General features: G+C 41.1%; 2 protein-coding genes across 3 annotated transcripts in view; one reads left to right on the top strand and one right to left on the bottom strand.

The window, feature by feature from the left end:
- LOC132871196 (phospholipid scramblase 3) overlaps positions 1-314 on the top strand; it is a 33,347-nt gene extending 33,033 nt beyond the window's left edge. Inside the window, exons 6-7 of the mRNA XM_060905302.1 lie at positions 136-194; positions 288-314. Coding sequence (XP_060761285.1) covers positions 136-194; positions 288-314 — 86 coding nt within the window. The remainder of the gene's footprint in view (positions 1-135; positions 195-287) is intronic.
- A 3,540-nt stretch (positions 315-3,854) lies between these two features.
- eif4e2 (eukaryotic translation initiation factor 4E family member 2) lies at positions 3,855-12,230 on the bottom strand. Of its 2 annotated transcripts, XM_060906036.1 has the most exons (8): positions 12,097-12,230; positions 7,701-7,812; positions 7,318-7,452; positions 6,968-7,072; positions 6,648-6,800; positions 5,235-5,371; positions 4,945-5,022; positions 3,855-4,741 (listed from the first exon to the last, which is right to left on the bottom strand). In XM_060906036.1, exons 1-7 carry the CDS (start codon positions 12,114-12,116, stop codon positions 4,974-4,976), a joined length of 711 nt encoding a protein of 236 aa, XP_060762019.1. In that variant the 5' UTR covers positions 12,117-12,230; the 3' UTR covers positions 3,855-4,741; positions 4,945-4,973. The 2 variants fall into 2 exon arrangements, with proteins under 2 accessions (XP_060762019.1, XP_060762018.1); XM_060906035.1 differs by having other exon boundaries at positions 3,855-5,022; positions 12,097-12,229.
- Between the last annotated feature and the right edge of the window lie 4,101 nt (positions 12,231-16,331).

Here is a 16,331-nt window from a genome sequence, read left to right as displayed (position 1 = left end):
ATTAACAAAATTAGAATTATTGGGTTTCTGGTGAATGTACTGATTTTGGCTCCCTGAGATTTTTTAAAAATCACAAACAGTTTGGGTTGATGGGTTTCTGACAAATGTGACTTTCTGATTCTGTTCTTCCCTTAGTCTCTCAAAACATGAATGTGAATACCAAAGTGTTACTTCTAGCAGGTACATTTCTCCTGGTAAGTTTCTTAAGTTTAAATCAGAACCAAATATACCTAAATGAATTTCAGCATAGTGCAAGAACACTAAATGTTATGTTATGTTCTCCCCAGAATCACATGTTTTTTGAAATGAGCTAAACCAAAAAACACATCTGAAAAGCAGCATTGATGGACTATAAACATCTGGAAAATGTATTGAATTTCCAAATAACCACTGTAAAGACTTTATATAAAAACTTTGAACTACTAGAATTTGATATGACAACTTTGATATGAGTAAAATACATGGCTGGAATTATCACATTAAAATGATATTTCAACTATCATTTATTTAATCCATCATCTCCAATTTATGCTTTTGCAACATCTTACTGATATTTATTTGCTTGATTAAATGAGTACTGCAGCATTTTGTATTTGAAATTAAACTAAATTTAAGATCAAGACTTATTGTCAGCTTTAACTTGATGGAATTGTTAATGAAATGTGCATACAGGGTAAACTGTTTTGACTTTTTAGCCCCTTTTACAATCTTTCCAGATAGTTTGAATGTTTGAAATATATACACTGAGATGACCACGGCACACCAGTGATTTTTGTGTCCTGAAACCATTTCTGTGTTGATTTGCATGTTTGGGTTCATTATCATGTTGCATATCTATCTGTGGCCAAGCCTGGCAGAGGCAAACCATTTTTTTTGGCTTGCCTGAATGAATGATCCACCACATTTGACAATTTCAACAAATTTCCAAGAACTGACTACAATTCCAGTTGTACCGTAATTCCAGTGACGCTTGCTCTTCAGGTATTCAGGGTCACTCTCAGGAAGGGCCTCTTTCTTGCGAGCCTTCCAAAAACAGCTCGTTGTTTTGGAGGAAGTGTCTAATTCAGACATGCCAAATTCAAATTCTGCCTGGGCCGCATCAGTATTTTTGTGAATCTCTGAAGGGCCATAATCTAAAGGCTATACATTTTTAATGTACGGTTTTCTACTCTACTGATTAACACCAATAATCTAGGCTCTGACAGTAGAATAGGACAATTCTAGCAAAATACTGGATACTAGAAACTATTCATTATATTTTTATTGCATATAACATTTTAAACTTTTTCTTTATGCTAGTGTTAATGTTGACAAGATTTTTAAATTTAGGTCACATTGTAGTCTTTTTTTTAGTCAGAATTTAATCAGTGGAACTCAATTTTAATTTGTCAACGTTTTAGAAAATTCTCTCATGCAGTTTCATGATGCTTGTAAAATGTCCCCTGTAGCTTTAAAATGCTGATGACACGAACATGACTCTATGCAATTTCTTAAATAAACTATACAACATGGCAAACATGTTAGATTTCTGTTATAATTACGTGAAAAGAAGCTGTTGTTACGCGAATATCCAACTTTTAATTGCACAGCGCAAGAAAACTGGGTCCGTGGCTCGCGGCCATGTTGTGACGTCAGCGGAAGAACACGCTGCGGTTCACTGGCTGTTCTACTCAATGGAAACAGCGCATGAAAACGCCGGTGAACTTTCTAGTGCTAGCTCTTCAACAACCAAATACTGGTACTTTAAGCAGTGATCATGATGGCATGATTTTATCTGATTTTAAATAAATGAGTGATAATAATGTGAATGTTCACAACTAGTACATACAAACTCTGCAGCTTCTGATTCAGCAGCTGCATCATACTCCGCAAAAACATCAGCAAGAACCTACAATATAAATGGAAATGCAATACAGTAAGCTCAAATGACTTTTGGAAAGTATAATTTCTAAATTTTTTCTACATATTCTTGAAGTCGGTCATCGGGGTACTTGCTACCGTTCCCTAACAAAGCATGGCAAAGGGTAAAGTGTAGTGTTGCTACGAGTACTTGCTAAAGCCTCCGGTGGAAGATCCTCGATGTGCTGATAAGACATACAGTTCTATATAACACACAAGTGTCACGATAATCACAAAACAGATGCAAATTGTTAAAATACCTAATTTTTAAGCAATCATGTATTGATCTCTTCCGAATAGAATCTGATAGCCTACCCTCTTTACCCTTTGCCTCTCATTGCTAGGCGGCAGTTACATGAAAGCCGCAAGCTTTCACAAGCAAATACATGACTGATATCACGCCGACTTTATGATTACATTTATGATTATCATGAATGTGTACTCTATGAGCGCTCTGGAGCGAGTGACTTCCAAGATGGCCGCGCAGACCGCATGGTTACTATTTTTAGCATCATGTCGGAGCACTCTATAGCTCTACGTACCTTTATCTTATGTCGTTTCTCAACACATGTTCTGACAGGAGGACTGTCTTTGGAGGAGTCGCCTTGTCCCAGGCGACTGCTGGATCCGGCATAGCTACTAGTAGACCCCCTCCGGAATACTGTAGGCACTGCTGATGGTAGCAGCACACGTTTGTGCTGAACTGCACACCCAAGAGATTCCTTTAAGCTGGGAAGGGTGTCAAAACAATCCAAATCGAAGTGTTCAGAGCACAGGACGGATGTTGGCGAGGGCTCCCACTTGTCACGAGTGCGCCTGACTTGCTTCACCCACTTCGCATGCAGCTCGGGATCTCTGGGAAACTTGAATAAACTTACCCCATCCTTGTGGGTTTTGGAGCAAAAGCCGGCAACACAACGCGAAGGCATAATAACTATATAAAATAATGTATAATAATGTCTAATAAAAATACTAATAATGATAAACTGAACACCTGCCGCATCAACAACAAACTGGTAAGTTAGGAGGAAGATTCTTTCGCTGATGTCATATAGCCCCTCCTCCTCTTTCGTCTCCTGGGTGCTGCAGCCCCGTCAAATTTGCCCAAATAGCCGCGTTTTTTATCATAACTTGTAAAATAGGCGCCTTCGTGAATTAATATATGGATCATCGGGAATTACTTTTTATGTTATAAAACATCGCCAAAGATGTCAAAAACATGTCATCAGCACTTTAAGATTGTCTGTTAGAGGAGGGGTACTGCTGGATGTTTATTTTTGTTGACTTGTTGCCATGCCTCTGTTACTGTTTTGCTGGTTATCGAGTGATGGAATTTTGTACACCGTGATGGTGATAACCACTATTTTCAAATAAAGATGTTACTTTATTCAGACCATCGCTCTGTGTGTATCCTGACTTATATGCCTGTTCGAATCCAGGAGCACTGTGAAAGCCGTGTGAACAGCTAAGTGAGCAAGCCGGATTCCCCCACTTCCCAATTATGGTCAGAAATGCAGAACAGGGAAGGTAACATACTGTCATGAATTTTGGTGAAGGATATTTCTCCTGGGTGTAAATATTTAGCAGAAGAAGTGAGCTAGGTTGTCTGCCCAACCAGAATCAGCCATTTCTTCTTGTTTTTAATTCATCAGGGCATACTGAACAAATATTTCTCCATAGTTTTCATTGTCATTTTTTAAATTTACGTTGTCGTTACAATTTAGTCATGAAATAAGAGGTCATCAACAAATACTTGTGATTCCTAAATTTTACAGCTAGATCAGGTAAACCAATAATCAAATTTAAGTAGTCTACAGAAAACCTCAACTCACTGTTTTCATTTAAACGTACATCCACTGATTAAATCTGATCTCAAGTAGAGATCAGATTGCTTACATGACAATGTTTCCTCCATCTTAAACTCTGCCAAAAGTACATCATTCCACAAGCCAACGTTAGCAGCAGCTGCATATTTGATGTTTATTGCTATCAGTCATCTGTAATCCAGACATTATTTCAAACACACTCAACTTTATAAATCCAGGCAGTATGTAAGAGATGTAGACAAACCATGACCAACCCCAATCTCCAAATCCACATCTGTTATTATTCTTCAGTTTTACTTGGTGGTAAAGGAGAATCAGGATTTTTCAGCTAACAGCATAAATCACACACAAAAAAAATTATTTCCAAGGCAAAAGTCACAGAATGCTGAGGGCTTCTAGGAAGCAGGCACAGTGCGATATCATTTAGGCTTTTAAACTTCAACACGCTCAGCTTAAAACAAAAAAGTTATCAAGAACAGATTCCATGATATCTCTTCAAACAACTTTGAAAATATATTTGTTTCTTACAATTTCAAAAACAAAATTTTAACACTGAAATTAAAATACTGCACTACAGTAAAATGTAACCATTTATAACAATATCAAATAAAAAGTACTTGCTTTCTAAGAAGGATGGGTTATGTGAATCTGAATACCTTGCCAGATGAGGTAAATGTGACTGTACAACGATGCACCAAATTTCATTTGATTGGTTTTATCAGCCTTCATCAGAACCACAGTAGCAATAATTCTTAAGGCTTGTTTCTGCACCGACTTAAGGTTTTTTTTTTTAAAAATAATTATCAGCTGATTTGAAAAAAACATTCATTACTGGTCATTTGGCTCCTCCTTCATTCTCAGGGGCATTTTAGCTGATCAGATATTTCAACCAGGAAAACGGGCTTTCCAGTAGTCAATATCGTTTTTGTTGTCTATTCAAAACAATGTTAATTCATAAATAAGTGAGTTGTATGCCCGAGGAAAGTCCTCTTCACCCACACTGAAGGTAATTAAACCTAGAAATATGAAATAACATTGTATTAAATTACAGACTGCAAATAGCACATTGTCCATATCAAATTTAGTGGGGTGTTGCATTATAGTGGTTAAACTTTAGACTGAAAAGTTCAAGTATAATGGAGTTTTGCTTTTGGCATGAAGTTTTGAAGTGTTATATAGAGATGGATGGATTTTTTTTAAGGTGCTATACTGGTCATACCCCTGGCACTGTTCACCCATGAGAAAGACCTAGCGGCCACCACTAGCATTCACAAGTCCATGGAAATCCTCCCAAGCCCTGAAAACACACAGGAAGGAAAAATAAATAAAATTTACACAAATGTAAAATAAAATCTTCCTATTATAATTTAAATGTCTGTGTCTTTTGTACTCCATGGTTGTTTTGGATCAAGTTCAAACGTGTTTTTGTGTAAGTTTTGTACACCCTGGTGGTGCTTCGGATAAAATTAATTAATGCAAGGATGTGTGCATTTGTGTGCAGCCACTTACTTGATGCTGTCAGTGTGTGTTTTGTACTCCATGATGGTGTTTGGTGGCAGGTTGAGGACTCTGCGAAGTGTGTCTCTGATGCGAGCAGTAGTGGCTTGATCACTTGCTGTTTTGTTCCAGATAGATATGATGTCCTCCTAGACACACACATACACACATGCCTACTTAAATTAAACCATCTACCCTTAAGGACATCAAATTACAGCAACACACCCTGACCCAGATCACTTATTTCAGTTAATTTTTGCATCATAATTAAATGTGTGTTAGAGCAGCAAATACATTAAATTCTGCAGTGCACTGTGTCCAATCATACAAATCACGAAGGAAATATTTAAACAATTTAATAAAATCCTACACGTAAACTTATTTTACAATGTGTTGCTTGCTTTGAAGATGGAGAGGGCTAGAATTATGATGACACCTTCAAGGTTTATAAAAAAAAGTGATTAAAGAGGAACAACATAAAAATAGTAAAACAACTGCATTAAATTATCTAATGCAGGCAATATGTTAACAGACCTCTGTACAGATTTCCAGATTAGTCACATTAATAGAAGTTATAGACTAAAGGAGTGAAGCTACAGACCTCTAGGACTACGTTCAGACTGCACCCTGAAACGACCCATATCCGATTTTTTTGCCCATATGCGACCTGTATCCGATTTGTTATTGACAATCTGAACGACACGGATCCGATTTTTTTCACATGCGACCCAGGTCGCTTGGATATGTGGTCCTAATTCCGATGCGTATCCGTTATTTTCACATGCGACTGCAGTCTGACCGGACAGGTCGCATTCATGCGACCTACACGTCATCAACAAGAGACAAATGTCACTATTCTGCGTTGGCTAATCCCGCTTCTTTGGTGGAAAACAACAACATTTGTACAGTTTTCAGAATTTAAATAGACTTTTATAGAATTGATCAAGCTAATGGTGGATTTGGTAGGGACCTGGATGTTAAATCATCCTGTATTACAAGATTATAAGATTGTTCTGGAAATTTCCAGTAATTTGACACCTTCGGTCTCATTAATCTGCTGCCCACATTAATCAGATTCTTGTGCGAGTTCCGCCGCCGCCACAAAAACCACATCGCCAGGTCTCGCCTCATCTCCATGCTTTACTTGCAAACTTGAAGAGTGCGCTTTTTTTTTTGTTTACGTATATGTGCTTATTACGTGTCAATTTGCGCGTGCGGGACACTTTTGGGTCGTTTTCCGTTCATATTGGAGATCGCATACAAGTCTCATATAATTGGTAATGTGAACGGCCTAACAAAAAAATCGGATTTCACAACAAATCGGATATGGGTCGTTTCAGGTTGCAGTCTGAACGTAGTGTAGGTTAGTACAATGAAGCAAAAGCCCATGATGTAATTGGGTATTCAGGTTCAGCGTTTTAGTACCTGGAAGCGGACAGAGACAACAGCGCCACAGATCTCCTCACCAACCATGAACTGCTCACCCAACATGGCCAGGATCAGATTCTCCCAGCAGCGTGAGGCCAGACCCTTCCTCAACCGAATTATCCACTTCCCTCCGCTCTTATTAGCATCATCCTAGTGACAGAGAGGAGAGAAAACAGAGATAGACATAAGTGAAATAAAACTAGAAGTATATAAAAAAAATAATAAAATAAAATAGTATATCTGATGAAAACTAATAACTATTCGTTTCTCTTCCTCTAAATTTTAAAATTGCTGGAATAATCCTTTATCATACGCACCTCCCACATGGGCTTGATTCCCTCCTTAAACAGGTGGAAGTCACTGTGGCCAGTCAGATCACCTGGTCTGATCATGTGACTGTAAAACCGCCAGAACTGCTCCACCTATGGTACAGACTGCATATTAGATATGTTGAAATGATACAACAAGCTGAACTGTGAAGAATTAAGAAAATGCATTGTTATATTAGTGAATGTGTGCTTGCTTTTGTTTCTGGTTATAACAGCAAGTGTGTATGTGAATGAAGTCTGGGTTTAGACAGATTTAGGCTTAAGAGGAGAAGCATTGAGTGTATAATCTATATATTCAAGTCTGGCTCTCAAGTTATCCAAATAAGCATGTGACAAACCGAAGCAAAGCTGCCGATCTGTTTGATGTTCTGTTCATAGCTCTGTGTACTGGCTGGTCTGCCTGGGGTACGCCGAGAATACCAGAATGTGTAGTTATATTGAAGAGGGTGCTCACCTGCCCCAGGAACCACAGCCTAAAACACATATATGGAGGAGAAAAACTGTTTTGCCTCAATACTTTTATAAATGTATCTACAGCTGTATCAATTTCAGTAGTTAGTTCTGTCACATGCGAAACATCACACTGCACATGGCAGCAAAACATAAACACAAATAATAAAGCCAAGCATGCCAAAAATATGTGAAATGAACTTGTGATCTTTGTGAATACATGTCCTGGAATGAGCACAGGACAGGTTTAGGAACACACCCAGACACACACCTTCCTCTTGGTAGTGTTTTGGTCCTTTTCCTCATCCTCATTCCTTTCCTTCTCTCCATCTTTCGGTGAGCCGTTGTCCTGGTCATGATCTCCACTGTCGTCATCTTTCAGACTGCAGTTACCAAAGGGGGTGGGGGGGAAGAGAATTCAGTGTATTTAAAAAAAAAGGGGGGGGGAGGGGCAGCAGCATCAACTACTTTCTAAAAGCATCAAAAAGACTGAAGTGTCCTGAATTTGTGATGTCACCAATTTTCATAAGAGCCCCTGAAACCAGCAGCCACAAATCAGACCCAATGCATCCGAAAGAAGAAAAAAATATATATAGCCACTGTAAAATATAGTGGTGGATATCTTGTATGCAGACCCTTTGCTCACCAGACATGCTGATGGATGGCATGCTTCCATTTACTCCCATTCTATAGGAAGGAAGCCAAAATACCACCACCATGTTGTCAAATTTGTAAGCAGAGTCTGTGCAGTAGAGACTTTCTCCTCCTCGAGTTCGCACAGTAGAGACACTAGGCAAAGTGAAATACACCCCAATCAATCTTATGGTAGACCTGCCCCCTCTCAGTATATTTTGGTGGAACTCCATCTTGCATCTATCCAGAGAGCTTAAATAGTTTCAGCTGGAGATATTTCATTAATATGGATGTATCTAATAAGGACATTTATTACTTGAACATGAACTGGACATACTCGGACACATTCCTGTGATTTCAGGAAGAGCAGCTGATTTAGTCTGCAGTGCAGTGTGATTTAAAAAAAAAAAAATCACCTTACTATTTGGGACATCTCATCTCATCATCTCTAGCCGCTTTATCCTGTTCTACAGGGTCGCAGGCAAGCTGGAGCCTATCCCAGCTGACTACGGGCGAAAGGCGGGGTACACCCTGGACAAGTCGCCAGGTCATCACAGGGCTGACACATAGACACAGACAACCATTCACACTCACATTCACACCTACGGTCAATTTATGCTGTGTTCACATATATACCGGTAAGATAGTGGTATAACTGTATCGATACAAAGTATACCGGTACAGTTTAGTGCATCTGTCCACACTAGCGAGAAATGTTTGCGGTTTTCTTTCACGATAGCTGAAATGCGCGTGCGTGAAATGTTTCTGTGGTTACCGAGTAACTTCCTTCCGAGAATATGGCGGATGAAACAACGTGTGTGTGCTTTTTGTTGTCAATGTACAGTCTGTATTTATTCTGGTCTGGTCAGTCTGGTCATTTATTCAGTCGAATCGTATAAAACGTGCGAGGCAGTTGAGAAAGAAACAAAGAAAACAAATCTCTGTTCTTCACTATTTTATTCAGCGAAGACATCGATTGAGGTGTGTGACTTTGTGCATGCACATTATATTTGTATCGATACAGAACCGCTTCATCTGTCCACACTACAGCGAAGCGCTACAGTACCAATACTGTACCGGTACGAAACCCATACATTTGTGGGTTTCGTACCGATACAGTTATACCGCTACAGTACCGGTATAGTTGCTAGTGTGGACAGGGTATTAGAGTCACCAGTTAACCTAACCTGCATGTCTTTGGACTGTGGGGGAAACCGGAGCACCCGGAGGAAACTCACACGGACACGGGGAGAACATGCAAACTCCGCACAGAAAGGCCCTCACCAGCCACGGGGCTCGAACCCGGACCTTCTTACTGTGAGGCGACAGCGCTAACCACTACACCACCGTGCCGCCCCACTATTTGGGACATGTACTTATAAAATCCATTCTAAATGTTATTGGTTATGCAAAAAGATTGGACACACCTACTGATTCATAGGTTTTTCTGTATTTTTTTTTTTGACAATTTTTACATTGTAGAACAGTACAAAAGACATCAAAACTATAAAATAACATATGGGTTGTTTTACAATCAGGGTACAAAGTTTGTGTCACAGGGGTCCAAAATTCAAATTGATTCAAACTGGTTCTTGTACCAGTTTTTAAGTGAAGGACAAGTTAAAGAACAGATTCCAGGTAATTTTTTGACATACGTGTATGGTAGTTTTGTGTAATCCGCTATAAGATAAAGAAGATTAAGTGCAGCTTTAAGCAGGGCTGGGAGAAACAAATGAAGTGATTCTCGGAGAGGACTTTTTTTTTGACAATTCAGAATCCACTACTTCCATAGTGCTTTTAAATATAAGGCTGTAAGCTTTGTGTTAGTTGTCTCTAATATTTATGTCCCAATATCTTGACCACATTTTAGGATGAAAATAATCATTTTAGATATGTTATTTTATATTGAAAAATTAGCTGTCTCGGAGAGGACTTTTTTTGACACAATTACATACTAATTTGATCAAAATAGTCTGAAAACTTACTGGCATTCAACATTAAAACTTAACTATGTTTCCAATGATATGGAACCAAATATGTGTTTTATGGTATAAAGAATGATTTAAGTGCATCCCTTTTGGAGCTATCTGTGGTCAAAAAAGCACTTTTTCTAAATGACGCGAGTAATTTTGCTAAATATGACATATATTGCCATACATTCACCAAAAATAACATCACCAATTTTTTTTTTTTTTTGCATGGTAAATAGAGCTACAATAAACAACCAAGTTTATTTATGGCCCTTTTCCACTACCCTTTTTCAGCTCACTTCAGCCCGACACGGCTCGCGTTTCGACTACCTCAGAGCAGCACGACTCAGCTCGCTTCAGCCCTACTCAGCACCCAAAACTCGCACGGTTTTGGAGTGGGGCTGAAGCGAGCCAAACCGAGCCGAGTGGGGCTAGGGGCGTGAGGAGACACTCCCCTGTGCACTGATTGGTGAGGAGGAGTGTCCTCACATGCCCACACACGCCCCGCGAGCACGCTGGGATCTGTAAACACCGTAAACCCGGAAGAAGAAGAATTACGAGAATTTCTGAAGCCTTATGCGCCTCGCCTCATTTATACGCTCTTGCCAGTATCTGTTGGCGTTGTCGGTGACAACAGGCCACAGCACCAAGACCAGCAACACTAACGACTCCATGTCCTCCATGTTTATTGTTTACTATCCGGGTTGTGAGACTACCGCTTAAAAGGTCACTGATGTCACAGTTTGCGCCACCTAACGACATCACGTGACGTCCACCCACTTTCGCTAACTCCACCCAATGTGTCCACCCACTTCCAGCCAGCACGGTTCAGCGCGGTTGTAGTCGAAATGCAACTCCAACAGCCCCACTCAGCTCAACTCAGCACGGCACAGCTCAGCCCAACTCAGCCGCGTTGGTAGTGGAAAAGCGGCATTAGTCAAGCCTTTTGACATTGAAGATAAGTGTTAAATGTGATTTTTAGCTTGCGTACCCTGATTGTAAAACAACCCATAGGGAAGCAGACAATAACCTAGTTCTGCTTCTTTTCATTGCAGACTGACAGGGCAGTTTCCTTCAACGTTAATGGAATTTTCCTACTTCCTTCCTAATAGCACTCTGACTGTGATCTCACATAGGTGGCCTATAAAAGGTCCCATCAGACCACCTGAGACGCTCTGGGTGAAAAAGAACGGCTGTAGGCTCAGGAGTGATGGAGCAGGGACTTTTTATAGCCGACTCATATGGGCTCACAGTCATGAAGTGACTACATTTGGAACAATTTCTTTGAGTACTCAGCAGGAAAACAAGCAGATAAACTTTCCACCGACATTATTTACAGGCCTACTTGTTTGTATTAAACCCACACAAATCAAATGAACAAATCAATTAGGCTAAGTATAAAAACTACACAACTTATTACGCTTTGATAATACAGAGGAGTTATGATTCCTACAACTGTAACAAAAAAATAAATCAAACTTGGCCATGCTTCACTAACCCCACTCTGAGCATTACTGCACGTTTATTGAGACCGCACAGAAGTCTCATGAAGGAAGAAAGAAAGAAAGGAAGGAAGGAAGGGGGGAAAAAACTTTTACGTCAGTTGATTTGTCTTAGTCGTGTCTACAAGGGAAGAGGTTAGTAGAAATACACATCATAAACACTCCTGCAAGATGATTATGTGAGTAAATATTCTTTGACTGGAGAGCGGAGAGTCAGCGAGAGTACTGCGGCTTCCAGTGTACCTGCCCCGGCTGGGTGCTCACGACGAACCCGGGGATTCATTTGCGGCCTACGAGGCCGCTTGACTATTCAGACTATCAGTGCACATGTTTGTCATACTCCCAGTTAGCATTCGTTTTGTGTATGAAGACTAGACAAGGTAGGTTCGTTGTCATGCATCCTACTGAACTGTAGACCTGTCCGTGTGAGGCAGACACACCTCTCACTGCTTCTGTCCGCTACAAACAGCTGCATGGGAGGACTTTACCCTCAGGATTTGCGTTGACAACAGGAACAACTAATTAAAGACAGCAGCGAGTCTCGATGGTTATGTTTACTCACGCGTCAAATTTGTTGTTCATTATTTCCTAAGTTCCGGCCTTCCTCCGCTCGCTGTCCCGGCGGCCGACCCGTCAAATCCGCAGCATCAGCGGCGCGGGCACGAGCGCCTAGCGAGCACGAGCATCCTGGTTCGATGGTGAGCGAATCGCGCATGCGCCGCTTTCAGATGAAAAAACTTATATAGGAAAGTCTATTTTTCTTTTATTATAGCCAGAGGTGAGGTGGACAGGAACGAAGTTTATTTTTTTCGCGATCCAAATCCTGCGCTCTGATTGGCTGGCGAGCGGGTCCGTATCCTACGATACAAACATAGTAGCATTTTTTGGTCAACATTTATTTTTTTTAAATAAGATTCTCAAAAGGGCGGCACGGTGGTGTAGTGGTTAGCGCTGTCGCCTCACAGCAAGAAGGTCCGGGTTCGAGCCCCGTGGTCGGCGAGGGCCTTTCTGTGTGGAGTTTGCATGTTCTCCCCGTGTCCGCGTGGGTTTCCTCCGGGTGCTCCGGTTTCCCCCACAGTCCAAAGACATGCAGGTTAGGTTAACTGGTGACTCTAAATTGGCCGTAGGTGTGAATGTGAGTGTGAATGGTTGTCTGTGTCTATGTGTCAGCCCTGTGATGACCTGGTGACTTGTCCAGGGTGTACCCTGCCTTTCGCCCGTAGTCAGCTGGGATAGGCTCCAGCTTGCCTGCGACCCTGTAGAAGGATAAAGCGGCTAGAGATAATGAGATGGGATGAGAAGATTATCAAAAATCGTATAAATTGTTGCCAGCATTTCTCAGGAGAGCAGCATTAATTTTACAGCATGGATAGTGATAACGACAGTGTTCACAGCGAAAGCGAGTTTTACTACCCTGAGGAAGAATAAATAAAACTAGACCGGACAATTCCCCGGGGGAAATTGTGAGAGGATGCAGTGCGCGAAGCAATTCGGTCACGCATGTTCGCTGGCCGTGAATGTGTGAACCGCAATGATGTTTCAATGCAATGATTACGTGTGTGCTTGAGACAGCAGCCGTCATGAATGAGAGCTATTCAAGAGCAGAAACAAAGTGACTACAGGCAGAAATTAGCATGTACTTCTATAACCTGGGACAGACATCTGTCCTTACCACAAGGATAATGTTTAATTTGTGCACTGTCCCTTTTAAAAATAAAATAAACTCTAAGAAGAGTGTTTGTAGTTTGTATGTACGAACAGAAGTGTTCCTAATAAAGTGGTCGGCTAAGGTGAGGCCTGTCGGCTGCCCTCTTCTCAGTTTCTCAGAGCAGCGGATGTTTGAAAAAGTGCTTTTTTTTCCAATTAATTCCATAGAAATGAATGGGTTTTTTTTGGGACAAGTGTGACTACTACTTTTGAGAAAATTATGTCTGTAGTGTGAAATTTGTGGCTGAAAACAGTTTAAGTTTGAAATTTTGAGCATGATTTGTGTGTGTGGTTGAGACAGCAGCCCCCCTCTGCCCCGTCACTGGCCCCAATCGGCATGGTGACGGGCCTGAACAGGAGAGTTAAGACACACACACAAGATTTTATCAGGTGTCTGCTGTAAATTGCTATGGACCAGGCCTCGAACAATGACAAATAACTCGACAACGGAAGCAGCTATTCACAAAATTCTTTCACAGTGAGCGCTAGAAGGGTCTCCTGAATAAAATGATGTATTTTTTTGTTTGTAGTCTTAAAAATAACGACACTAGAGCGATTTAAAAACGAGTGACTTTTCTATCACGTTTATAATGGATGTCAATGAAGCCTGTCAGCTGCACTGTCCTCAGTTTGACGCTTGTCATTCAAAAACCGTAAATCCTATCGTTTAGGTAGACACAGTGTGTGAATCAGGACAAGTTTTCCTACTACTTTTGAGAAAATCATGTCTGTAGAGTGAAATTTGTAGCTGAAAACACAGTTTAAGCGAGAAAGTTTGACCTTTTTTTTTAACCTCTCTCCACTCTGAGCTTAACGAGGTCCACTGGTGTGTAACGCAATAGACACCCATTCAAAAGCCGGATTTTCTCCCAGAACCCACATGGCGTTTGAGCTGGGACTGATCCGAAAGTGTAGAACCTAGCAGAAAAGTTGAATGCCAGATCCACAGAGGAGAAGTTTTCCTACATTTTAGAGTTTGAATCACGTCTCTAGGTGAAAGCATGCCAGAGCAGTGGATGTTTGAAAAAGTGCTTTTTTTTCAATTAATTCCATAGAAATGAATGGGGGTTTTTTGGACGATTTTTTTGCGACTACGTCGCGAAAAAATCGTATTCTGTAGAGAAAAGTAATAGCATAGCGAGTCCGATCGAGCCGCACGTTTTGATATATTGTTTGTCTGTGTGCGACGTACGGTTATTGAGTTAATCGAAATCGAAATTTGCGTAGGAATAAGATTAAGAAGAAGAAGAAGAAGAAATACGTAGAAGAACAATAGTTGCAGTGCTTTGCACTGCAACCTATGGGCTCCCCTAGGGGAGCCCATAGGTTGCTGTGCTGCAGCACTGCATCCTAATAAAACATTTCAGGAGAAAGATAAAAACCTGTAACTTGCTAACGCCGAGCAAAAACATGGCTGAATCCTGAAGGACTCAATTTTGTATAAATAGGGGACTACGTAGGTGGCAAAATGTAGGTTTTTCCTGCCATGGAAGTGCACTTGTATACCGAGGAGGAAGCCATTTGCATTGCAGCCGTGAATGAGGATTCGTCTCATCTCATCTCATTACCTGTAGCCGCTTTATCCTGTTCTACAGGGTCGCAGGCAAGCTGGAGCCTATCCCAGCTGACTACGGGCAAAAGGCGGGGTACACCCTGGACAAGTCACCAGGTCATCACAGGGCTGACACATAGACACAGACAACCATTCACACTCACATTCACACCTACGGTCAATTTAGAGTCACCAGTTAACCTAACCTGCATGTCTTTGGACTGTGGGGGAAACCGGAGCACCCGGAGGAAACCCACGCGGACACGGAGAGAACATGCAAACTCCACACAGAAAGGCCCTCGCCGACCACGGGGCTCGAACCCAGACCTTCTTGCTGTGAGGCGACAGCGCTAACCACTACACCACCGTGCCGCCCGAGTGAGGATTCAAAATAGCATTAATTTTACAGCATGGTTAGCGATAACGACAGTGTTCACAGCGAAAGCAAGTTTTACTACCCTGAGAAAGAAGAAATAAAAGAAAAACATTTCAGGAGAAAGATAAAAACCTGTAACTTGCTAACGCCGAGCAAAAACATGGCTGAATCCTGAATGACTCCTATTTGTATAAATAGGGGACTACTTAGGCGGCAAAATGTACTTTTTTTCCTGCCATGGAAGTGCACTTGTACAACCCCGATTCCAAAAAAATTGGGACAAAGTACAAATTGTAAATAAAAACGGAATGCAATAATTTACAAATCTCAAACTGATATTGTATTCACAATAGAACATAGACAACATATCAAATGTCAAAAGTGAGACATTTTGAAATTTCATGGCAAATATTGGCGCATTTGAAATTTCATGATAGCAACACATCTCAAAAAAGTTGGGACAGGGGCAATAAGAGGCTGGAAAAGTTAAAGGTACAAAAAAGGAACAGCTGGAGGACCAAATTGCAACTCATTAGGTCAATTGGCAATAGGCCATTAACATGACTGGGTATAAAAAGAGCATCTTGGAGTGGCAGCAGCTCTCAGAAGTAAAGATGGGAAGAGGATCACCAATCCCCCTAATTCTGCGCCAACAAATAGTGGAGCAATATCAGAAAGGAGTTCGACAGTGTAAAATTGCAAAGAGTTTGAACATATCATCATCTACAGTGCATAATATCATCAAAAGATTCAGAGAATCTGGAAGAATCTCTGTGCATAAGGGTCAAGGCCGGAAAACCATACTGGGTGCCCGTGATCTTCGGGCCCTTAGACGGCACTGCATCACATACAGGCATGCTTCTGTATTGGAAATCACAAAATGGGCTCAGGAATATTTCCAGAGAACATTATCTGTGAACACAATTCACCGTGCCATCTGCCATTGCCAGCTAAAACTCTATAGTTCAAAGAAGAAGCCGTATCTAAACATGATCCAGAAGCGCAGACGTCTTCTCTGGGCCAAGGCTCATTTAAAATGGACTGTGGTCAGACAAATCAAAATTTGAAGTTCTTTATGGAAATCAGGGACGCCGTGTCATTCGGACTTAAGAGGAGAAGGATGACCCGAGTTGTTGCTAGCGCTCAGTTCAGAAGCCTGCAT

This window comes from Neoarius graeffei, chromosome 23 (assembly GCF_027579695.1).
Source record: "Neoarius graeffei isolate fNeoGra1 chromosome 23, fNeoGra1.pri, whole genome shotgun sequence".
In the NCBI taxonomy this organism is placed as follows: domain Eukaryota; kingdom Metazoa; phylum Chordata; class Actinopteri; order Siluriformes; family Ariidae; genus Neoarius; species Neoarius graeffei.
Note: the sequence above shows the minus strand (reverse complement) of the source record. Positions and strands in the feature narration are given on the sequence as shown.